Here is a 25,384-nt window from a genome sequence, read left to right as displayed (position 1 = left end):
AAAACAAAAAACAAAAAACAAAAAAAACAAAAACAAAAGAAAAGAAAATTTCTGTAAGTCCAAAGCTTTAGCTAGGGGTGGTGGCACACACCTTTAATCCCAGCACTCAGGAGGCAGAGGCAGGCAGATCGCTGTGAGTTCGAGGCCAGCTTGGTCTACAAAGTGAGTCCAGGACAGCCAAGACTACACAGAGAAACCCTGTCTGGAAAAACAAACAAACAAAAAGGATACTAAATTATAGACAGAAACAGAAAGAAACAAAAAAAGAAAACTAAGTAGATCTAGTTCTCAACACATTTTTTCTACTTTTTCAAAACAAAGAAAACCAAAATGGAAGCAGAGAACTGACTCCTACAAGTTGTCCTTTCCTGTCTTCTACATGTACACAGTCACACACAATATATAAATCCACCCCTTCCCCCCTCCCTACCCTCACCCCTCCCCACCCCCACAGCTGACATGGTTTCTCTGTGTTGCCTTGGCTGTCCTGGACTCTTTGTAGACCAGGCTGGCCTCGAACTCACAGGGATCCGCCTGCCTCTGCCTCTCAAGTGTTGGGATTAAAGGTGTGCGCCACCACACCCGGCTAATAAATACATTTTTAAAATCGACCATGAAAAATGAAAAGAGAAGCTGGGCATGGTGACGCACACCTTTAATCCCAGCACTTGAGAGGCAGGGGCAGGTGGATCTCTGTGAATTCAAGGCTCGCCTGATCTACAGAATAAGTTCCAGGACAGCCAGGGCTACAAAATAGACTGTCTCGAAAGAAAGAAACAAAGAAAAGAAAGATGAAAAGAGAAAAAAAGTGACTTTGGTCATAGCTGTGGCAGCATTTATGCTGCAAAAGTGAAAACACGGGACTGGTAGTCAAAGGTGACATAAGACAAGGACCACTTTGAGAATGAATACCTTTGGGATGGCTTCACAAAGAGCCAGCCAGGCTGATGCTAGGCCTGTGAGGCCAGCAAACTCTCAAACCCTTATTCCCAAAGGTTTTTGGTTTTCTTGTTGCTCTTCTTCTTTTCTTTTTTTTTTTTAAAACAACATAGTCCTGTCCTGTGACCCTGAATACATTTGTTGCTGTCTCTCTGTCTGCATATTGCTTCATCTGCGTCGTCGCCCTCAGGATAAATCGCTGTCTATTCTCCAACTGTCCGTTGGCCTGGCCTTCTTTCCTCTCCATAGGTTCTCAGAATAAGTCCAAGTTAAACAGGAAATGGTGCTCAAGATGGGCACTAAGCAAATGTGTACTGAGGGCAAGCGAAGGTGTTTGGGTTTAGAGAGAAAGAGAAGTTAGTTTCTAGCACTTGAGTTCCCCCACTTCTTTGTTTTCGGTTCTCCCTTTCTCCTGGTCAGCTCACAATGTTTGGCTCCTTTGGCTGGGAGGAGGCATGCTCTGGCTTTTTTTTTTTTTTTTTTTTTTTTTTTTTTTTTTTTTTTTGCTGGCTGGCCTATTCTATTGTTTTCCAGGCCCTGGCGGTTTTGTTGCCTCTTTCAATCAATCTCCTGCAATCACACAGCAGGCCTGCAGGGGTCCTCAGAGCACCCTACACCAGGCAGGTCTTCTTTAGCTAATGTTATCTTTTATTTAAACAGAAAACAGTAGCCTCCAATCTTGTTACGTAACACACCAGTATCCTAGGGTGTTAAACCAGTACAGAATCTACTGTTAGCGGGTAGGGAACCGGTGGATATAAACATATTCAGTAATACAATATTGCAGAAATGTAACAAGTTCGAGTTTCTGGTTCCTTATTTGAAACGTTAGGGTAGTGGGGGGTGGGGAAGGACTTCAGCCCTCCTTATTTATTTTTGCAGAAATGGGAATTGAACCTGGAGCCTCAAGCACACTCGGTAAGATCTGTGTGCTCTGCCCTAGACCCTTTATTTTAGGTTATGGGAACTAAGGCCCAAAGGACACAAAGGACTTATCTCAGAAAGCAGTCCTGGGGCTAGTAATTACACTCTTGATAATCTAAAGAATGTAACATATCTTCTTAGCGAATGGACCTTAAACCTGTTCAAGTTTGTGATTAATTGGCCCAAGGCTCTTTTTGCCCCCAGGGTTTAGACTCCCCAAAGCAGTCAGTTGTAAACAGTGACAATGCCTTACACTGAAAAGTGGTACCTCCTCTAAGGGGAAGGAGTGCATCCCTAACTGTGTGCCCTGCCGTACATTAACTGAAGACACGTGGTTGATTGCACTCGTATTAAAAAGAGCTGGGTGGGGTTACAGGTGACGTTTTGAGTCACCTGGGGATCTACCCAAACACCATACCCAGTGTAAACTACTGCCAGGTCAGAGACTCAAGTCACCTAGGCCTCCTTCAGGACCCCGCATGCAAAAACATAAACTCCGCCCCCCCCCCCCCCCCCCCCCCCCCCCCCCCCCCCATGTAACCTAGGCTTGGAATTGGCTGTGTAGCGAGGATCACCTTGAACGTCTAACCCTTCTGCCTCGGCTTCCAAGCTCCAAGCGCTTGGGTTATAAGGCAAGAACTACCCTGCCCAGCTACCATTTGTTTCCTTCTTTTCTAAAATGTCAGTGAAAACACGTGTTTGTTTGTTTGTTTGTTTGCCCCAACTCCACGCAGAATCCCAGGGCCTTAGTGAAATGGGTGGACCGGTTCTGTCCTGTGGCAGGAATGCTTTATCAACTGCTGGAAGACTCTGCCCCACTCCACCCACCTGGTGCCTCACTGGACTTCCCGACTGTCAGGAGTTTATTTTTTAACCTCCTCTTCCTTGAAAAGCCCCACCCCACTGACCCAGAATGCCAGCTCCTCCTCATTGGTCACTTTGACTATTCTTATTCTATTTTCTAGTACTGATCGACCTCATTAACCTCTGAAGACCTTGGAAAAACCGTCAGCGTTAGGGACCCCAATTCTTCTAAAGTCCTTTTGAAGGCTTTCCCACTGGGGATTAAATCCAGGGACACACGCACACTAGGCAACCCCTTCCTGGTCTTAAAGGGTCGAAATTACTATTAGGGCAGAGAGAAGAGAGAATTGCCTCTGCTTCTGAGCTGGGCATGAGTGGGCCTGATGAAACTGGTGCTATCTTATTAAATCCACCTGCCTTGAACTCTGACGGCCACTTCCAGTAACTTAGGCTCTGGGTCAGGAATGACTTAAAAGTAAAGGGAGAGATTACTATCCATGTTCTCCAAGCTAAAGCACTGTAAATCCCACTTCCCAACATAGCCCCCGGTCCTGGGAATCCCAGTAAACCCAAACAAACAGGCTCCTATCTCCGAGAGGTCACCCACCCTAATCACCTCTCCTCCCAGCCCTGCCGGCCAGCTGCCAGCACCGGCGGGACCCAGAGCTGGCCACACTCCTCGCACGCGCGCCCCGCCAGGGCAGAGGGGTGGGTGGGGGTTGGAGGCGGGAGGCAGGGGAAGCAGGGGCGGAGTTCCGTCCTTCGCTGATTGGCTCCTCCTGGATGGGCTGCGGCCGTGCCGGACCAACCAGTGACATGTTGCTATGTGCTGAGGCGATGGGATAGGCGCGGGGGCGCGTCTGTCACCCGTCAAGCCCCCGGCCCGGACTCCGGAGGGATGCGGAGCGGCAGTGGCCGCGGCGGTGGCGGAGACTGTGGCTTTAAGAGCGCGCAGGGAGCGCTAGAGTCAGCCGTGCTGTCCTTCGTCGCCAAACAATCTGAAGCAGCCAAGCCCGGCGCTGGCCAGACCGGGCAGCCTGTCGCCAGGTAAGGGGATCGTGGACTGGGCTCGCGTGGGCGTGGGGCGCTGTCCACTCGGGTTAGAGCTGTGCGCCTTGGGGACGGTCGGGCTCCCGCGCAGCCCGGCTCGGCTAGGGTGATGCTGGCCAGGTCCCGCGGGGGCTCCTTTAGGGTTCCCGAGGCTCCAGGGGCGGGCTGCCGCGGCCACGTGACCGGTTTGTTTACAAACACTGGCGCGCGCTCTAGGTTCGGGACTTGGGCACGACGGCAAACTGGCCAGCGATTGTTAGGACCCCCTGAGCTGGGCGCCGCCGCTTCCCTTGTTCGGCGTGATCTCCCCACGGCTGGCACACAGTGGCACCCGGCTGTGCGGTCTGGGTCTCCATCGAGACAGTTGGGTCTGGGGCACAACGCCCTCAAAAGTCCCCGGAGCGGTTCGCCAGCCCCTGGCCAAGGGAACCGCAGCGAGTTCCTGCCTGGACGTTTCCCTGGCGCCTTCCCAGCGGCCTTGCCAAGGGGTGGGTGCGAACTCTGTTGCTAGACCCGCTGCGGGGGCCTCTGCAGAGGGTCCCTCCCCGAAACTGGCTCTGGCCTCTTCCTGCTTCGAGTTTCACCTGCCTGGTTGCTGTCTCTGTTTGGGTGATTTTCCCCGAAACAGCGGGGCATTACTCCTGTCTCGTGGCTGGCACTACTAACCAGAGGGTGTAAGTCTGTTTGTTTGGACACCTTGTGCAAAGAACTGCCTGCCACCTCTGATTTCACTTTTATCCAGTCTTTAAAAGCTGAGTGGGGCATCCTCCGGTTTCGGCAGCCTTCCACAATCAAGGCTGCTGGAAATGGCCAATGGGACTGCCCCGGAGCTCTGCTAGGGTTTTGCTTTTTGGCCTCCTGGCTAGTTTATCCTTTGGTGCCACGTTGGAGGGTCTTTGAGCCACTGACTTGGAGTCTATCCCCCTCCTCTTTTTTTCCCTTCATGCTTTTCGTTCTTGTAAGATGGGCTCCGTGTCCAGAGCACTAAGGCTTACTTTTCTGTACCCCATTTACAGAGAACGTTAGAGGCACAAGGGACTTAAAGTCAATCTCATGCTTGAGGCTCTGCAGTCCCCTAGCTTGGGAGCTCACAGGATCTGATGAGTGAGATGGGGTTCACGCCTGCTTCTCTTTTTGCCCCACACTGTGGTAGGGTTTACCCGACATCAGTCCCTCAGTCCTCTGCTCTCGTAGCATTTGATAGTCTTAACCTTTGAGGAAGTTTCATTCTTTTTTTTTTTTTTTTTTATGTAATTAAAAAAAAATTCTGTGGTTTACAATATAATGGCTTTATTATGACATTTTCATACATAGGTATCATTGTGCCTGGTTCATACTCAGGTATGACTGCCCCCACCCCTATTTTTGTCCTCAGCTGTGATATGAGTGGCTTTACATACCAGATATGAGTTCTTCAGCCTTACGAGAGCTGGATAAACTTCCCCCTTGGCACTCTGTGGTCAGATGGGATGGAGGAGTGCGGGTCCGGGGCTCAGGCACGACCTCAGTTGCGTCCCGGGGCTCAGGCACAACCTCAGTTGCGTCCCGGGGCTCAGGCACGACCTCAGTTGCGTCCCGGGGCTCAGGCACGACCTCAGTTGCGTTCTGCCTTAGCTTAGAATTCAGTAACATCGTCTTTTGGATCTCTTTGCTTGATTTGAAGGGTGGAAAACGGGAAATAAGGAACATACATAGCATACCTTTAGCCGGGCAGTGGTGGTGCACGCCTTTAATCCTGGCGCTGTGAGTTCGAGGCCAGCCTGGTCTACAAAGCTGGTCCAGGACAGCCAAGGCTACACAGTAAAACTGTCTCTGAAATACAAATAATACAGTTTTCCTGCCTAGGAATGGTGGGATATGACTAACCCCAGAGCTCTTGAAGCTGAAGGCAGCTCACTGCAAGTCTGAGGCCACCGTGGTCTGTATAAAAAGCTTTCAGATTGGACAGGGATGTGTAGGGAGACACTTTCGTCTCAAAAGAAAACAAAAACCTTTCAGTTCTTTAGAATAATGATTTTCAAACAGCAAGGAATATATTATAGCAAATGCTATTGGCCTCCTACTGAAGAAGTTGTAGGAAGCAATAACTCTTGCCACACTACCCGAAGTATATGGTGTGTGTGTGTGTGTGTGTGTGTGTTTTCCTGCTTCATTAGAAAAAGAAAATCAGTTGGTGGTCATGACTCATTAATTTGATTTCCTAACCAAATGGGTCATGACCTTCAGTTTGAGAAACATTGTTTTAGGGCAGAGGTCCTCCAGCCTGAATATGCGTGATGGCCAGAGTAGTGTTTAGAAATTAACCAGTTTAAAAAATAATATGTGTGCGTGTTTCACTTACACGCGTATGCATATATATATGTATAGTGTGTTAATTACTCCAGAGATGTTTCTTTTTTCCTTTGTCTCATTTTGAGACAGGGTTTCTTGCTACAGTCCAGGCTGGCCTTGTAGGCTGGAGCACCATGTAGCCACAGGCTGGCTCACATCTGTTTAGAGGTGCTAATAGGGGGTGTGGGGGTGGAGTGCGCCCATTAGATGATGCAGGTGGCTGATTCCTTGGAGTTGATGACCACACTGAAGATGTGGAGTGCAAAGTCAGGTAGATAGATGTCCCACATGTGGGTGCAAGCTTTCAGAGCACTGAGCCGCCAATCCCTTTGAAAAGTCTAAGGGGCCTGACATGATGGTGTGCACCTCTGGTCCCCCAACTCAGGAAGCAGAGGCAGTCAGCTCTTGAGTTCTCTGCATAGTAGCGAGTTCCAGGCTAGGTGGGGTTACAGAGTGGGACCCTCAAAAGCTTTGGTGAAGAGGGGAAGAGACTGCCTGGCAACCCTTGCACCCCGTTACGCTCCAGCTCACTCGAGGCCACTCCTCACTGTTGTGTGCGTACCCCTGGATGTTTGAGCCCGTGGCGGGGGTGGGGTGGGGGGGGGGGGATGGGCTGAAGATATGAGCGGTGCTTGCGTGTGTGCTGTTCAGGTTATGTGAATTTTCATTGTCGTAACGATGTTAATGGCTTCGAGGCAGTCATTGGGCCTAGGGGATTAGCAACTGGCCAGCAGAAGACGAGATTGATTTTGTTTAATGTCTGGCTGGTGCTCCAGACTTTGTAGCCTGAGGGAAAGGCAGGCTGTGACTTTATTTTTGATTTGGGGGGTTGGGGGATGGGGGGCTTTGTCTATCATCCGACGTTAATAAGAGACTCAAGTTCCCACACCTTTTCCCTTGTCAGCTGGTTCTTTCCCATTGCACGGGCACAGTGTGTTCAGGTGGATCTTCTTAGTCACCCAGTTTCTGATGCTTTTAACCTCTGCCTTCAAGCACAGATAAGCGTGAGCCCACCGCTGGGGCTGTACATTCAATTTCCCCTCTTATTTTGTCCAAACAGGTTGGTGGAAGAGATTTCTTTGAATTAAAGCTGCAGTTTCCCTTTACAAGGGGGGGGGGGCACTTAATTAACTAAATTCAGATTCTACTGTGCTGTGGTCCTTGACAAAAAAGTGTCTTGTGGAGCTGGAGAGATGGCTCAGTGGTTAAGAGCGCCACCTGCTCTTCCAGAGGTCCTGAGTTCAATTCCCGGCAACCACATGGTGGCTCACAACCATCTATTCTGATACCCTCCTCTGCAGATAAAGCACTCATATGCAATAAATAAAATAAATAAATCTTAAAGTGTCTTGTATAAGAACATTCACTGTGAGATTGTTTAAGTTAACTCACATAACGCTCCATTTGGCTTAGCTGCTCACATTCAGAACCACCAGTTTTGAGCATGTAGGGGGAAAAAAAATGAAAGTAGCGGAAGAGTGGCCAGGATTACGAGCCTTAGGAGAGCAGAGGCGAAGGGATTGGGAAGAGAGCGGGAGCTGCTTCCCTTTGGAAATTATGTCAGCGTTTCCCCGGGTCTATCAACCAAACCACTGGGTGCACTTGACAGGTATAAAGCATTGGTTTGAATTCTAGCCCACAGTGATGGAAAGCCAGCCAGTGCCCTCCTGTCTGCCTGCCTGCAAGCTAAAGGTATTTTGTTAAGGCTGGCAAGTTTTTGACGATATCCATAACAAAAGATGCTGTCTACTTGGATCTGTGAAAGATGGCAACCTGCCTAGGTTTCCTGGTGTCTGTGGCAAGCTCTTCTTCCTCTGTGCCCTCTCAGGCTCTCCCCACCTGCCTTCCCGCCCTCGTTTCTACTGCGACTACGCGGGCCCTGGTGAAGTTTCTGACATGGGCCGTGCCGTTCGGGTGAGAGTATCTTCCAAGCTCACAGGCTGTGTCTTCGGCTTGTTATGTAGCTCAAGCTTGCTCTGACCTACTGACCCTCTTGCCTCTATCACCTGACTCCTGGGATTACAGGTGTATGTCACCACACCCAACTTCAAGCCTCCCCCCTTCCTGGCTACACCTTTTTCTTTTGAAAGAGTTTTGTCTGCATGTATTTATGGCGCCAGATGAGAGAGTAACAAGGACCCCTGGAACTGGAGTTACTGTGGGTGCTGGCAGCCAAACTCTGGTCCTCAAAGAGACATGATCTCTTACCCTGTTTTTGTTGTTGTTTGCTGCTGCTGCTGTTGTTTGTTTCTTTGTTTCTGCTGATATTTCCCTTTTCCAGATGAAAGCTGGGCTTTCCCCTGACTAGTTATCAACAGCTCCTCACCTCTTTGCCCACAGCCTCTTTTGTTCCCTTAACTTGTTTCTTTTGACAGGGTCTCTTGGAATCCCAGGGTGGTCTTCGATTTATTATGCCCAGCCTCTCTCTCCCTAACGCTGGAATTGCAGGCTGAGTTCTATGCCTTGCTGAGCTCCCCACTTAAAGCTTGCTAAGCAAGCAAGCAAGCTACTGACAGCTGTGGTCCTAGCGGCCTCCTCCTCCATCATCCTCATCCTCATCATCATCATCATCATCATCATCATCAAAACAAGTTTCCTACCACCCGAAACTATATTGTCTACTTGTTTACTGGAATGGAACATTGAGAGCATCCATGCCATTCTGACTTGCTCACTGCTGGACAGCACTTGGCATTTAGTGGGTGCTGGAGAAATAGCTGTTGGTTAAAAGCATAAAGACCAAAGGAACCACACTTTTATTATTTATTTATTTATTTATTTATTTTTGAGACATGGTTTCTCTGTGTAGCCTTCGCTGTCCTCTCTTTGTAGACCAGGCTGGCCTCGAACTCTCAGCAATCCGCCTGCCTGTGTCTCCCAAGTGCTGAGATCAGTTTTTTGTTTGGTTGGTTTTTTTTTGTTCCATTTATAGGTTTCCTGCCTCTGAAAAGTCCATGTTGTTTAGAGTTATTTATTAAACATCCCATGCCTCTTTCGCTGACCTCACTTTGGGCCTCACTGTTTTTTTGTTTCTGTTTTTGTTTTTCCTGACATGCATTAGCGTTTGTCAGCAACCACACGTTTCATTAATACCAGTGGGCCCTACAGTGGAGCTATGGGCCTGTCTTTGGAATCAGAAAGAACCGGATAATTAGCCCTGTGACCTTGGGCCATCTACAATTCTCTCAATCTTTGGTCCTTATAAAATGGGACCAATAATAGTTGCCATCACTCAGGATTTATGAGAGGATTAGGTGGAAGTGCCGGAGAAACCAGGCCTGGCACCTAGCAGGCACTCAGTGCGTGCTGGCAGTAACTACTAATAGTGTGAGGTAGCGCCTCATCTCCAGCCGGCAGGAGTCCGTTCCTAATCAACTGATTTGGCAGTGAGTGGAGGGCAACGACCAAGTCTTAATTTATATTAAGTAGATGAAAGCCAGAAGCACCACTCAAATTTGTCAGAATTAGAATGGAAAGCTTATTTTAATAGACAGGGTCTCACTATGTAGCACTGGCTGGTCTCACAGAAATCCCCCTGCTTCTGCCTCCTGAGCGCTGGGATTAAAGGCGCTCACCACCACACCTGGCTGGAATGGAATTTAGAGATCATCAAATTGTAGACAGCTGCGCTACAACTCTTATTTTTGGATCTTTTTGGAAACTGGGTCTTCCTGTAGCTCAGACTGGCCTGGAGCTCACTAGCCAGCCTGGTCTACAGAGTGAGTTCTAGGGGCTAGGTGTAGTGGCGCCTTTAATCCCAGCACTCGGGAGGCAGAGGCAGGAGGATCACTGTGAGTTCAAGGCCAGCCTGGTCTACAGAGTGAGTCCAGGACAGCCAAGGTTATATAGAGAAACCCTGTCTTGAAAAATAAAAACCAAAAACCAAACCAAACCCCCCCAAAAAAACCAGAGTGAGTTTCAGGACAGCCAGGGCTACAGACCTTGTCTAGAAAAAAGAAAACAAAAGAAAACAAACCGAGTATGCTGTCTACCTGTTGTGGTTGCTCTTGTTTTAGCCTTGATCCTCAAGCTGGGCTGACTGGAAGCTGCATGATGGGTCACCCTCTTCTCATCTTCAGGAGTGCTGGACTGAGTGTCCTTGGAGATTTTCTACAACCTTCTATGGATGTCTCCTCTAATAAGGTCTAGGGAGATCATAGTGCCAGGAAATGCTGTGGCCCTTCTGAGCAACTGGTCTGCTGGAGTTTTTTTTTTTTTTTTTAACAATTGGAAATTTATAACTGCTCATATTTCTCTTTTTGTTATGATTGCCAGGAAGTACAGAGCCAAAACTATGGCTTGATTTTGCTTTCACAGAGGCCTGCATCCTAACCCCCCCCCCCCACAGTGGTAACCTTATAATTTTTGAGGATTTGCTTAAGACACAGCTCTAATTAGGTAAAGCAAAGCTCAGTGGATACTAGGGAGGTGGAGGCAGCTTGGGATGTAAGAGCAATTTCCTACTTAGGATGCGCTAAGAAGCCTTAGCTTCGAGTGTTAGCATCTTCTAAAGCAGGCATGGCCTTGCACATCTGTAATCCCAGCACTTGGTAGGTTGAGACAGGGAGTTCATGGTCAGCCTAGGATATGAGAGAAACAGGCTCCAAGTACAGATCCTACCTTCTCTTTCTCAGGTCAGAGGTCCTTTCTATTCCCTGCACATTTTAGAGGAGTACCCACTTCTGATCTAGCCCTAAATTGCCCATAATATTTCAGTCCTAAGCACTCGGGATGCAGAGGCAGGTGGATCACTGTGAGTTCGAGGCCAGCCTGATCTACAAAGCAGGCCCAGGACAGCCAAGGCTAAACAGAGAAACCCTGTTTCAAAAAACAACAACAACAAATATTTCAGTCCTAAGCAAAATGTGCCTCCTCCAAGCCATGGTAAAGGAACCTTTTCAACACCAGGGCATCTCTGCCAGCGTGGTACAATGCTGCTGCCTGCATTTCTGCTGCACGGCTGCTCTACAGCTACAGGGCAATCTTTCCTTGTGGTCTTGAGAATGCGGCATGTCCAAACAAAAGTTACAATTCAGAAGGAAGTAGGCCTGGCGGGTCTGTGGTGGCCCACGTCTTTAATCCCAGCACAGGGAAGCTGAGGCAAGCAGATCTCTTGAGTTTCAGGACAGCCAGGTGACACAGAGAAACCTTGTCTCCAGAAAACAAAAAACAAAAACCAAACCAAAACAAAACAAAAAAACTGAAAAAGCAGGGCTGTGGGTCTCTTGCATGTTTGTCAATGGGCTTGGAAGGGTTGATGTGGCGATGGCCAGTGGGTGTGCCTGGGCTCCAACAGGGTTTCTGGGTGAATGGGAGATGAACTTGGCAGTGTCAGATTGCCTTTGTTTTGGCTGATCCTGGGAGACACTGACCTTCCTAATGATTTGGAACGTTTGGTTTCTTCTCCAGTTGTGCTTGGGAATATAGTACCAGGGCTTGGGAGGTTAGGATTGGCCATGACTGCCGGTGAAGGTTTGGAATGGTAATAAAAGAACTTCAAAACCTGGCTAAAATGTGATCTTGGTTGTTTTATTTTCATGGGTAATAATCATTACTCAGATAATAAGGCTTTGGCAGTTAAGACATGGATCTGGGCTAGGCGTGGTGGTCCACGCCTTTAATCCCTGCACTTGGGAGGCAGAGGCAGGTGGATCTCTGAGTTTGAGGTCAGCCTGGCATACAAAATGAGTCCAGGACAGCCAGGGATACACAGAGAGACCCTGTCTCCCTAGAAGTACATTGTCTATAACCAATGATGGAGGTATCTGTGTAAATAACCAGGGTACAAGATAGAAAGAGCTTAGTCATTGTGGAGATGGGGAGGGAAGGGTGGGGCTTTGGAGGTGGGGGCTGAATAAAGAGGTTCTAAGTAGGGGGGGCTGTGTATTCTGAAGGGCACAGACAAAGGGAGGCTATGGGGTGCTTAGAAGTCATCTGACACAGGGGAAAGAACGCTGCCTGGGCGCCATTGCTGCCGCAAGGGGCACCGGAGGCCAGCCTGGGCTACAAAGTGAGTCCAGGACAGCCAGGGCTACACAGAGAAACCCTGTCTCAAAAATTAAAACAAAACAAAAAATTGACAGATACATTCATTCTCATTCCCTAAATCCCTGCCTTTTGTGGTGTGGTCTAGGCTGACTTTGAGCTCCTGAACCTCCTGCTTTTACCTCCAAAGGCTGGAATTTGAAGATTTTTGGTTTCTCCCGGATTTGAGGAAAAGGTTATCCCCACACCTAACTATAGCTTCTAACTACTCCATTTATAAGGACCAAAAATTAGTTTCTTCTTGTGCCTAATCTGTCACTTTTCCTTCTGCCTTAGGCTGTCACCTAGTCCCTTCACCCCTACTTTCCCTCAGTTTGGCATTTACTATTGTTTTATGTGTGTGAGTCTTTCGCCTGTATATGTGTCGGTGAAGAGGACAGAAGAGGAGGTTGGATCCCCTGACACTGAAGTTTTCTTACAGATGGATGTGAAGCCACCACGTGGGTGCTTGGGGGATTGAACCCAGGTCCTCTGGAAGAGCAGCTAATGATCCAAACCCTAGCCATCTTTCTGTTTCTGCAATTTAATGGTGAAGAATTGAGTCTGATGATGTTTCAAGGGAATTCGGCATTCTCATTCAGAACCTGAATTAGGATTTGACAGAATTCTCAGATACATTGTATTATATCATATTATAGATATGTGGTGCATAGCGATAATCCAAGCACTTAGAGGTTGGAGGATTGTTTTGATCCTGAACAGGCTAGCCTCAGATATGTGCTTGCCTTGGGCGCGCACGTGCACACACACACGCACACGCACACGCACACACACACACCACCATAACCTAACAAAACTAATAATTTGTGTGTGTGATAAATTTTATTTATTATATGTTTGTGGCACTGTGAATTGAACCCAAAGCCTTGGACCTGGCAGGCAAGCTAAATCTGCCACCAAGCTGTGCCCTTAGTCCAAGAAATAGACTTTTGAAAGATTTCTTTTGCATTTTGAAGCCCTCCACCATCCCTATATGCACATCTTATATTTATACCTCTCTAGCCCTGTATTTTTGTTTTTGTATTTTGAGGCAGCGTCTTTTTTTTTTTTTTTTTTTTTCCTCAACTTTTTTTTTTTTTTTTTTTTTTTTTTTAATTTTTATTAATTTATTCTTGTTACATCTCAATGGTTATCCCATCTCTTGAGGCAGTGTCTTACTACGTGTCCTACACAGAGTGGCCTTGGCCATGCTGTCCTACCACATAGCTTGTAGAGTCTTTCATTGTTTAAGCTCTGTGGGGCACAGAAATCAAAAATACATTTCCAGAGTCCTCTTCTGGGAGACAGAAGGCTCAGGGTTTCAAGGTCACCTTTGGCTGCATGGCCAGTTTAAGGCGCCCCTCTGCCACCCGGGCGGCCTTGGACTTTGGTCCCTCCGGCTTCAGCCTTCGAAGCACCAGGGTTTCACGCATGTGCCCACAGCCAGTCCGGCTGAACTGTCCGGCTTTGTACTTCATGCCCAGTTTTTGGGACGACCCATAAACTAGTTTGTGGAAGCTTCTTAGATGGAAAGGCAATCTGTCCTCTGAGCACCAGGCCTGAAAGGAGAAAGGTTTGTCTTCTGGATAGGGTCTACTTGCTGTTTCCATATAGAGAAGCCAGAAATTCAGCATGGAGTCAGTCAGTCTGTCTGTCTGTCTGTCTCTGACTCTCTCTCCTTTCCCCCTACCCCTCTCCTCCTCTCTCCCTCTCCCACCTCTACCCCACCCCATACCCTGAAATAAAAAATCTATCCATCTACAGGCTGGTGATCGAAAGGCACCCTTTCAATACTATCTCTTCCCTTTCTCCGTGTCTAGAACGTGGGGTTTATGTGACCTGGGGATAAAAGTGAGAAAGCCAAAGGCTTGCTGACAGCTGAATGACAGCATTGTATTGGCAGGTCTGGGATGGGTAACTTGTAGCTAATTGAGGCTCCAGCTGTGCCCCTGGAGACCCATCAGTGCGCTCAAGGTCACAACAGTGCCCGGCCTCCAAGATGTCCATTAACTCAGCAGGTAGTTCAGTTTGGGGAGCCCAGATGTGATCACAACACATAAATAGAACTGAAAATGAAGATGGTTCTGAGAGCTTGAGTTCTGAGGGGACCAGACTGGAGGTGGGTGACAAGGAGAGAGCTCTGGCTGTGTAGCTTCTGAAGAGAGGCCATACTGTATCCTTTGGGGGAGGGGGGGAGTTGGTCATATTTAATCTTCCTGTGTAGCTATGGCTGGCCTCGAACTCACTTGTCTTGGCTCACCTCAAGCCTACAGCAGCTTTTTTTCTTCCATCTCCTGAGGTTTGGGGTTCCAGACAAGACCACTCGTAGCTCGGCTCATTTTCTAAGGCTGTGTTCTCAATAGGGCTCCTATATGGCTGTTTCTCATTATGGTTCAAGTATAGCCCTGCCTCAGGGCAGAAGGATGGGATAGGTAGCGCTCTGGGTCACAGAGCGTAGAATGTGATTGTTTTGTTTTAACCAGGATTGTCATTTGTGAGCCTGATCAAATACAAACGGCTATTACTGAAGGATGGCAGGGGTGGCCTGGAAGGAAAAAAAAAAAGTGCGGGTTGTTTGGGACCTCTCCTGTTCATTAGAGGCAAGGTTGAGGGATCCTATGCCGACCCTGATCCAAGCCAGACACAGGGCTTATCTCTGTGGGTTCTGTAAGGGCACCCTTGGAGAAGACGGTGCCTAGGTTGGAAGTCTCAGAGCTTCTCGGCTCCGGAAGGCACCTACAGCCTGGTGAGGTCAAGTGAGAAGCTCTCATGGGGTACAATGGAGTATGAAGGCTCAGGGAGGCAGAACAGAGAGGTTCATGCAGCACAGCTCATGTGGGCCATGACCTCACAGTGCTGGGTCTTCCAGCCCTGGTGACTTGGCCACTCAAGAGATAATGGTGAGTCCCATTAATGTGTGTAAGAGTGTGCAGGGGCACAGGAGCAGCGCAGAGTAAGATTTGAGGTTAGCTATCTTTGAAGGCTCCCTAGTGCTGACTGCTGAGTCCTGAAGGAGCCACTGTGAAGGGCGGGTCAGGAAACTGCCCTGTCTTGTGTGTGGGAATGGGGGGCTGCCAGGTCTGCTTCGGGGTTTGATTTGTGTTGGGTGTTAAGGGATAAGTGGGCACTTACGGGGCGTGGGATTAAAATACAGTAGGTAACTGAAATGGTTTGAAACAGTGTAGTAAGTAAGGTGGCCTATTGGGTTTGGAGTGGAGTGGGGAGGCAATGAAAATATATAGGGTTGACTCGGGTTCTTGGTGCCACCAGAGTGGTTTGGACTGTGCCCTGTAGTCTGGTAGGAAACTAGTAGAGGGTTTGAAACATGAGAGCGGTGTGGCCAAATTGTGTTTGAGATTCTAGAATGGAGCCAGGCGTGGTAGTGCACAGTCCTCGGGAGGTAGAGGCAAGTGGATCTCTGTGAGTTCAAGGCCAGCCTGGTCTACAAAGTGAGTCCAGGACAGCCAAGGCTATACAGAGAAACCCTGTCTAGGAAAAAACAAACAAACAAACCAAAAAGAAGCAAGGACAGTAGTCCTCTGAAAGGACAGGCACCTGTGCAGGGCTGCTGGTGAGGACTGCCATGGGTGATAGGATTAAGCAGCATAGCCAGGGATGGGGAGTGTGTAGCTCAGTGGTATAGAGCTTGCCAGGCATGCCTGCAGCCCTAGGTTTGGTCTCCACATCATAAACAAACAAACAAACAAACAAACACTATCCAATTAACCAAGAACAAAAACTAGAGTCGGTTAGGGGACCTGAAGTATAAAAAGGGGAGAGATTCGTCAGGGGGTCTTTAAGGAGGCAAAGTGGGGCTGGGTGGCAGACCATCCACCTGCCTAGTGTGTGCAGGGCCCAGGGTTCTGGTCCCAGCGTGACAGAGGGGTAGAGAGAAAGGATGCAGTGAAGATGATAGTAGCCAGCCTGTGGGGAAGAGTCAGTGATGGAGCTTTCAATGAGCTACTTCTAGGGGCTGAAGTGATGGCTTGGCAGTTACGAGCACTTGGGCTTAATCCCTGGGACTTGCCTGGTGGTTCACAACCATCTGTAACTCCAGTTCTAGGGGATCTAGTGCCCTCTGGTCCCCGCGGGCACCAAGCACTCTTGTGAACATACAACCATGAATGCAAAAACACTCAATACATTTAAACAAAAACTGCTTACAAGGGCTAGTGAGGTGAGTCAGTGGGTAAATGTGCTTTTTGTGTGTGTGCAAGCCTGGTGAACTGAGTGCGAGTCATGATGCCCACACAAGCATACATACATATCCACGGATACATACACATTCGCACAGTAATAAAGTTACATTTTAAAAATACAGCACCTGAGCCTGGTGGTGGTGGTGTTGGTGCACGCCTTTAATCCCAGCACTTGGGAGGCAGAGGCAGGCGGATCTCTGTGAGTTTGAGGCCAGCCTGGTCTACACAGAGAAACCTGTCTCGAGAAAACAAACAAACATAAAAACAAAAACCCAGTACCTGCAGGGAGTTGAACCCAGGGCGTCATGGGCAGTTAAGTGACCCTGAGCTTCATCCCAGCCTAGTGTCAAGTGTCTTCTTGGGTGGGAGTTTACTGAATGTACTCTTTAGAAAGGGGTCAAAGGTGCAGAAGGCACATCCGGAGAGCCAGCCTTAGGCAGGAAGTGAAGCCTAGGCAGCCTTGGTTTTGAGATAGAGGACCTTGCTATATAGCACAGGCCCATGAAGGCTCGCTTTATTGTTTGTGCTGGTCTTAAACCGAGCGATAGAATTCTAGGTATGCACAGCCTTGCCCATCTCAGTCCGTAAGCTTAGGGAGGAGGAGATGAGGGCCTCACCAAGGCTGAGTAGCGTTAGCAGTGAATAAGGTTTCAGTGCTTGCAACTTGCTTGCTCAGAGGCCCATGTTTTTTTGTTACCCAATCTTGATTATGATTAATGATAGTCATGAAGCATTGCCAGAAACTTCCGCAGCTCTTCATTCTTCTTGAGTCAGCACTGACCCTAGGATCCAGCAAGACCATCAGAAATCCATGGTCTTGGCCCGTTCTGCTCTGACCCTCCTGTCAAGCTGTAGTTTGTTTATGTCTGTTTTCTCAGATGGATGCTCCAAGGAACAAGTTTGCAAGCTAATCACATGGTACGAACTCTTGTGATAGAGTTGGAAGATTTTTGTTTCTGAGACAGGGTGGCCTAGAACTCTATGTGGGTTAGGCTAGTCCTGAACTGCGGCAGTCCTTGCCTCTCTGCCTCTGAGTGTTGGGACTACAGGAATGAGACACGGTGCCTATTTTATTCTGGGATTTTGTATGTTAGATTTCTCATTCTTTCCTGCCCTCACAGCAAAAATTCAAAAATCTGTATACTGGTTGGGCAGCTTCTTTTTTTTTTTTTTTCTTTTTGGTTTTTCAAGACAGGGTTTCTCTGTGTAGCCTTGGCTGTCCTTTGTAGACCAGGCTGGCCTTGAATTCACAGCGATCCACCTGCCTCTGCCTCCCGAAATTGGGCAGTTTCTTTTCTTTTGCTTCCCCAGGTTATGCGGTTCCGTAGTATTTTAGCAATTTTAAGACCACTCATTTCAAGCTGGGCTTGGTGTCCTTATTATTCATGTATGTATGTGGTGTATACATGGTTTAAAAGAGCGTGTGAGTGTGTGCACGTACATCAAGTGTTACTCACGTGTCTGTGGATGCCCATGGAGGCCAGAAGAGGTTGTTGGGTTCACTGGGGCTGGAGTTAGAGGCAGTCGGGAGTCTTCTGACGTGGGCTCTGCAAACCTAGGTCCTCTAGGGGAGTAGCAGGGCTCTCACTGGGCCATTCGTTCAACCTGTCTTAGACACTGCTCTATTGATGTGAAGAGACACTGTGACCAAGGAAACTCTTATAAAAGCATTTATGTGGGGGCTTACAGTTTCAGAGGTCACTTTAGTCATGGCAGGAAGCATGGTGGCAAGCAGGCATGGCGCTGGAGAAGTAGCCAAGGCCTTTATCTTATCCACAAGCAGAGAGCAGAACACTGGGCCTAGCCCACCTCCCATAACATACCCCCTCCAGCAAGGCCACGCCCCTCCAGCAAGGCCACACCCCCTCCAACAAGGCCACACCTCTTAATCCTTCTCAAATAGTGCTCCTCCCTGGTGACTAAGCACCCAGATATAAGCCTATGGGAGCCATTTTTACTCAAACTACCACACAGCCCCAACTTTGTTATTTATGTGTATAGGTGTTTTGCCTTCATGTATGTCTGTACATCATATGTGCATGGCACACACCAGAGGTTAGAAGGCATAAGATCCTTTGGAACAGGAGTTGGTGGGAGCCACCATGTGGGTGCTGGGAATTAAACCCAGGTCCTCTTGTAAGAGCATCAAAAGCTTCACTCCTGAGCCATCTCTCTAGCCCAACTCTTCTTTTAATTAAAGATTTATTTATTTATACAGTATTCTGCCTAAATGTGCCTACACACCAGACGAGGACACCGGATCTCACTATAGATGGTTGTGAGCCACCGTGTGGTTGCTGGGAATTGAACTCAGGACCTCTTAACCTCTGAGCCATCTCTCCAGCCCTCTAGCCCAACTCTTGTTGTTGTTTAATTAAAAAAAAAAAAATTAAAATCTTAGATTCTGAGCCGGGCGGGCGTGGTGGCGCACGCTTTTAATCCCAGCACTCGGGAGGCAGAGGCAGTTGGGTCGCTGTGAGCTCGAGGCCAGCCTGGTCTACGAAGTGAGTCCAGGATGGCCAAGGCTACACAGAGAAACCCTGTCTTGAAAAACAAAAACAAAAACAAACAAACAAACAAAACCTAGATTCTGCATATGAAGAACACGCATTTTTTTCCATCCCATCACCCTCCTTCCTCATCTCCCTTTTCTTTTGAACTCTTCCTCCAGCACACCTTTAATCCCAGCACTCCAGAACCAGGTTGGATGTCCAGGTTCAAGTCCAGCCTGGTCTACAGAGAGTTCTAGCACTGCCGGGGCAACACAGAGAGACCCTGCCTTGAAAAACAAATAACTGGACATGGTGGCGCTCACAGAAGCACCCTATAGAGGCAGGCTGTGAGTTTGAGGCCAGCATAGTCTACAAGGTGAGTCAAGGACTGCCTACAGTGTCCTCCCTGAAGGCCAGAAGAGGGAACCAGATGGATTATAGATTATAGATGGTTGTGAGCCACCATGCGGTTGCTGGGAATTGAACTCAGGACCATTGTTTGCTTTTCTTTTCTTTTAAAAAAAATTTTATTTATTTATTTATTATATATAAAGTGCCCTGTCTGCATGTACATGCCTGCGCTCTAGAAAAAGACATCCACTCTCATTGTAGATGGTGGTGAGCCACCATGTGGTTGCTGAGAGTTGAACTCAGGACCTTTGGAAGAGCAGCCAGTTCTTTGAACCTCTCTCTGAGCCATCCCCCCCCCCCCTTTTGTTTCTTGTTTTTGTTCCCCTCCCCCCAGGTAGGGTTTCTTTGTATAGCCCTGGCTGTCCTGGATTCACTTTGTAGACCAGGCTAGCCTGGAACTCACATCAATCCACCTTCCTCTGCCTCCTGAGTTCTAGGATTAAATGTGTGTGCCACCACGCCTGGTGAACTCATGACCTTTGGAAAAGCAGCCAGTATTCTTAACCTCTGAGCCATCTCTCTAGTACCCTAACACTTTTTTCTTAATTTTATTACCTGATCCTAATTTTAAAGTCTGTTTTTAATCTTTGTTTGTTGAGACAGGGTTTCTTGTGTAGGGTGTAGACTAGGCTGGTCTCTGCTTCCCAAGTGCTGGGATTAAAGGTGTGTGTTACCACATCTGACTAATCTATTTAAAATCTTAATGTATGTTATATACATTTTGGGTTTTTTTTTTTTAAATGATCTCTATAGACCAGGCTGTTCTGGAACTCAGATCTTCCTACCTCTGCCTCCCAGAATGCTGGAATTAAAGGGGTGCACCATCATATCTATCCGTGCGTACACATTTTTGTTTTGTTTTTTTGAGACAGGGTTTCTCTGTGTAGCCTTGGCTTTCCTGAACTCACTCTGTAGACCAGACTGCCCTCGAACTCACAGCGATCCACCTGCCTCTGCCTCCCGAGTACTGGGATTACAGGCGTGCGCCACCATGCCCGGCCCCTCCCTGTGCACACATTTTATAAGTCATTTTATTTTATTTTTGTTTTTTCGAGACAGGGTCTCTCTGTGTAGCCTTGGCCGTCCTGGACTCCCTTTGTAGACCAGGCTGGCCTCGAACTCACAGCGATCCGCCTGCCTCTGCCTCCCGAGTGCTGGGATTAAAGGCGTGCGCCGCCACCACCGCCGCCCGGCCTGTAAGTTATTTTAAATTCATTTTAGAGATGCTGAGACCTGCAGCCGAGTGCCTTAGTGCCTTCAGGCTAACCCGAGAGCCCTTTGCATTGTTTTCCGTTGCGGTTGTAGAGCAACTTGTAATATCTGATCTCCTCGGCAGCCAGCCCCAGCGGCCTCTGCCCAGTGCCCAGTCAATGCCCTGCACGCTGCGGGATGTTCAGGGGAGCTGTCTCTTTTTCCACGCAGATGTGCTAGCAGATGTGAGCTCCCCGACAGTTACGGTGCTGCACTGAGAGCCGTGCAGCACACTGCTCTGCCGGTGGAGGCTGCAAAGCCAATACCCTCAGCAGCCACTGAGCGGGCTCTGTAAGACTGCCGTGTTCTGTCGCCTTGCTGAACTGAAGGGCCTAAGAAAATGAAAGTCGGTGCATGGAGGAAGCTTCACTGTGTGACGAGGTTCTGCTTAAACGTTAAAACTTGGAACTAGAGGGACTGGAGAGAACGCTTGCCTTTTCAGAAGACCTTGTTTGGTTATCAGCACCCACAGGATGACTTAACAGCCAGCTGTTACTCCTGTTCCAGGGGTTCTCTCGCCCTCTTCTGGCCTGCAAGGGCACTGCACACACAGTGGTACATACACGCACACACACCATGCTCGGGACGCAAGCCTTTAATGCCAGCGCTCAAACACAACAACAAAAACTTTAATGAGACGAGGAGCCCCAGAGACGATGGAGGATTGTCATATGTCAGATACTTGCCCAGAATCAAGGGCAGACAGACCCTATATCCAGGTTTGAAACGAATGGTTGTCTGTGTCTCTGAAGGAACATGGCTCCTTGCTGTCCCAGCTGGGCCTTTTTACTTACCACATGCATTTGGAGTTCTCTGTGGTCCAGGGCTATAAAAGAGGTGCCTGAAATGACAACACATTCCTGCTCCCCTACCCCCTTTGGTAAGTTGTTGGTTTTGGGTTTTGGAAATTGAGGCAAGGTCTCACTCACTGGCCCAGGACTTGCAACAGAGACCAGCCTAGCTCAAACCTGGAGCAGTCTTCCTAGAGTGCTTGAGTTTTAGGCCTGCTCTGTCACACCCAACTCATAGCAGTTTTGTTAGGTTTTTCTTTTTTTTTCCCTCCCTGTTGTTTTTGATACATGGTCTTACTATGTACAGGCTCGAGGTGGCCTGTAAAGTCTATGCAGCTTCCTAACCACTGTGAATCAGCCAGGGGCACTGGTACCTTTGGTCTTGGTGGGAGTGGGTGGGGGATGGGGGGTGCTTGGGGGGTGGGATAAGAACAATAACTCCTGCGCCCTTTGCTCAGGAGGACTGTCGAGAACCATGTGCCTGGGGCTGTGTGTGACTGTTTGTCCTTCTAATCACTTCAGGGTGAAGGCAGCGTTTCCTCCTCTGAGGCATGTTGCCCAGTGTTAACACAACTAGCTAAAAGAATCCAGACCGAATCCAAGTTCACCTGCCTCCAGGCCCTGTGCTCCTCCCCCTTCCCCTCCCCGCTCTGTAGCCCAGGCTGGCCTCAGACAGATGTCATCTTCTTGCCTCAGCTTCCAAACGCCAGCTTTATAGCACCGCCATGCCCTCGGTTGGCTAAGTCTCGATGAACAAGTAAGAGCTTCGTGAAGAGACAGGAGAGGGCTGTACCAGACTCAGGGGCTGGCAACCAAAGTGTGGAAGTGTGAATGTGTGGTGTCTTGGAACCACGGGTGGTTCAAGTTGTCCCATCCAAAGTGGCATCATTTTGTTTCCACTGACCACTAAAAATAGCTACAGTTTATGTGTGCCAGCCCTAACTAGCACACGGTCATCTCATTTTAATACTTAAGGGAAATCGAGGGTCAGCAGGTGAGAAGCTTGCCGGGTGTCCTCAGCTAGGAAGGAACCGAACTCATTTCTGGGATTCTAGAACACCTGCTTCTACTTACCTTCTGCCTCCTCTATGTTAAAACAACAACAACAAAAACAACACAGGCACACGGTAGGGGCAGTCCTGTCTCTCCTGAGGCCACTTTCACTACCACCTAGCTTCTGAGCCTGTTGTGTGATGCTGCCTGGTTTCCGGGCCACCTCTCAGGTTCCTGATGGCTTAACTAAAGAAAGAGCAATGCCAGTCTTCCCTCCCAGTGACGCCTGGAAGGGACAGTTTTGAATTTCAGTTGCTACTGTGACTCCCCATGGGAATGGCCTGTCAGTCAGGAGGGCCTGCCAGGCTCAGTGCGTGTTCCCTGTGCTGTTGGCTCTTGAGGTGGTAGTATATCTGAGATCTTTGTTTTTAATCATAATATTTCACATTTTTCTTTCCGTGGCGGTCAGCATGAGCTAGCTGCTGGTGGTAGAAAGTCTTCCATTAATTTCCACTGTGGATTATTAGTTCACTTAAAATGCTGTTTAAATTGTACACAAGCCCCGAGGGCTTTTGATTATTGTTGGAAATCAATTTGGCCTCGCAAAATGCTCAGCAAGTTGGACTCTTGTAGCCCTTGCGCACGGTGGTACCATTAGCAGGACTAAAGTTAAGAAATTAATATGTGGTGAGGTCTATAGCCCTGTATACACTTCTCTCTTCAGGAAAATCAATGTATTTTCTTTATTGAGAGTTAAATCAAGCAATTTAAACCTCCCTTAAATGATTCCATGGTGATTCTTGCCTGTCAACTTGACTGTTTCAAGAATTAAAACCCAGATTGCTAGGTGCGCCTATGAGTGTCGTCCCTCCCCCCCTTACAGAATTTCTCTTGTGTAGCCTTGGCTATTCTGGAACTCTCTCCTCTGTAGACCAGGCTGGCCTTGAACTCAGAGAGATCCAGCCTGCCTTCCCCACCCCCACCCTCCAAATGCTAGGTTTATAAGCTTGTGCCACCACCACCCAGCTAGGGATTTTTCTTAATTCATTTGAAATGGGAAGACCCACTTTAATCTGGATCTTTGAGGTAGGAAGACCCGTCTTTACTCTGGGCCCACACCTGGGAAAAGAAAGCATTTTGCTCTTTGTGTGCTTGTCCTCTTTGGCAAGTCCGTTGCCTCACTGGCATTAGACTTCTTCAAGATCCGGGCCTATGCAGAAGGCAGCGGAGACACCAGCCTCTGCACAGCTGCGGGATGCTTGGACTTTCTGTGGGTAGGCAGCCATTGTCGGGCTAGCTAGAGCACAGCTGTGAGCCACTCTGATGCCATATGAGCTCTGACCCTCTAGAACCCTGACTGCTACAAATGGGAAGGAGGAGAACACTAGGTGGTTAGGTGCCTCCCCCCCAGCACCCTCCTCACACACACCCCTCCGCAACCCCTCCCCACGATCTGGTGTCCATCTTTGTTTTCTACTTGACCTGTGCTCTTTCTAATTAGGTACAGAACGCCTCTTACCACCTTCGCTTCACCGCTCTTTATTCCAAGACTGTTTATTTTTAAGAGACGGGGTGTGCACGTGTGAGTGCAAAGGCAGCCCTTGCGGTCAGAGGCATCAGCTCCTCCAAAGCTGGAGTTGCAGGCTGCTGTGAGCCCTCTGCGGTGGGCGCTGGAAGCTAACCCTGCCGGAGCTCATGCTCTTAACTCCCGGGCCATCTCTCCACGTCCCTGTTTGACTACTGTTCTTGTCTCCCATTCCTTCTAGCTTGTCCTGGACCAGTTGAACACGGCACTATTCCTAATACTTTCTGCCTCCCTACCCAGGCCCCCGCCCCCAAGAAGTCCCTTCTTTAGGGTGCTTGTGAGATGACTAAAGAGCAGGAATGCAGGTCTTGATAGGGCACAGCTTAATCCCAGTGCTATGGAGGCTGGGGCTTCTAGATCAAGGCCAGCCTGGTTTACATAGGGAGACCATGTCTCAAAACCAAACCCACCCATAGCCCAGTCTTTCCAGGGTTTTCCAGCATCATGCAGTGCGATGGTCGCTCAGCCATGGTGAGGTGTGTCTCATGGGTCCATGCTTGTGACTTCCTCAGCTTCCAATAGATGCTGCAGACACTTTTTTTTTTCTGTAGAAGGAGCTGTGAATTCAGTGTTTTTTGGATTCAGGGCAGAACCGGGAACCTCTGCCTGTGTACTTTTTTTTTTTTTTTTTAAAGGCTTCCTACAGAGGAAAAGTGAGAAAGGAAATAATTCTACTCCAGGGAAATGTATAATTGAGAAGCTGTCTGCGTGCTTGAGAAAACACACTGTGTGGCCTCTATAAAGAAGAGAGGCCATGGTTTTCTTTTCTCTCCGTGGTGTTTGTGTAAGACCCATGGATTCAATGCTGCTCATCCTGGCCACTGGGGTAGCCAAGGCTGTGGACTTGGCATTGATTTGGCATAGACAGCTGGGCATGGTGCTGCGCACTTCCAACCCCACCTCCATGGAACTGAGGGCAACAGGTTCCAGGCCTGCCCGGGATATGAAAAAACAAACCAACAAAACCCAGAACCTATGCCATGCATGGTGGCGCACATCTTTAACCCCAGCACAGGCTGAGGCAGGTGGATCTCTGCGAGTTCAAGTCCAGCCTGGTCTACAAAGCGATTTCAGGACAGCCAGGACTATTACACAGAGGAACCCACAACCCAGATGAAACAAAAAGAAACTACCCCATACTCCCGCCCGCCAATAAACAAAACAGCATTTGTCATGGACTGCAGCTGGATACTGCTTCCACTTCCCTCTGCCTCCTTTCTTGGTATTTTTGACCTTGCTAACAGCAGGACAGGGATAGTGGAAGTATTGAAGATATGTCAGGAAACTGAGTTGGAAGCGTGGGGAGAGGGTCACTTAGCTCTTTCAGCCTTTGGTCACAGGTCGCAGGCTGGCTGAGCATCCGAGGCATCTGTATCCTGTGGCTAAGCCTAACTCTGAGGCGTAGCCGAGGATGTCGTTGCCTGCCTCTTGTCTACTGCCAGCATTTCTGTGTTGATGTAACCCAATTCCTCATCTTGAACAGGCAAGAGACCGATCAGGTATGACATCGGGCCCTGGCCCCTGTGGGTTTGAATCTGAACCCCTTCAGAAATCAGACAGGTCACAGGAGAGATGTGTGTCGGACATGGA

General features: G+C 48.7%; 1 protein-coding gene across 1 annotated transcript in view; it reads left to right on the top strand.

Moving 5' to 3' along the window:
• The first annotated feature begins 3,509 nt into the window (after positions 1-3,509).
• Positions 3,510-25,384, top strand: part of Ypel2 (yippee like 2) — a 54,274-nt gene continuing 32,399 nt past the window's right edge. Inside the window, exon 1 of the mRNA XM_051158221.1 lies at positions 3,510-3,714. Within this exon, the coding sequence (XP_051014178.1) occupies positions 3,566-3,714 (149 nt within the window). The 5' untranslated portion in view covers positions 3,510-3,565. The remainder of the gene's footprint in view (positions 3,715-25,384) is intronic.

Source organism: Acomys russatus, chromosome 16, assembly GCF_903995435.1.
Source record: "Acomys russatus chromosome 16, mAcoRus1.1, whole genome shotgun sequence".
NCBI classification, from domain to species: domain Eukaryota; kingdom Metazoa; phylum Chordata; class Mammalia; order Rodentia; family Muridae; genus Acomys; species Acomys russatus.
The sequence above is the reverse complement of the archived record's forward strand: the minus strand, read 5'-3'. Positions and strand labels throughout refer to the sequence as shown.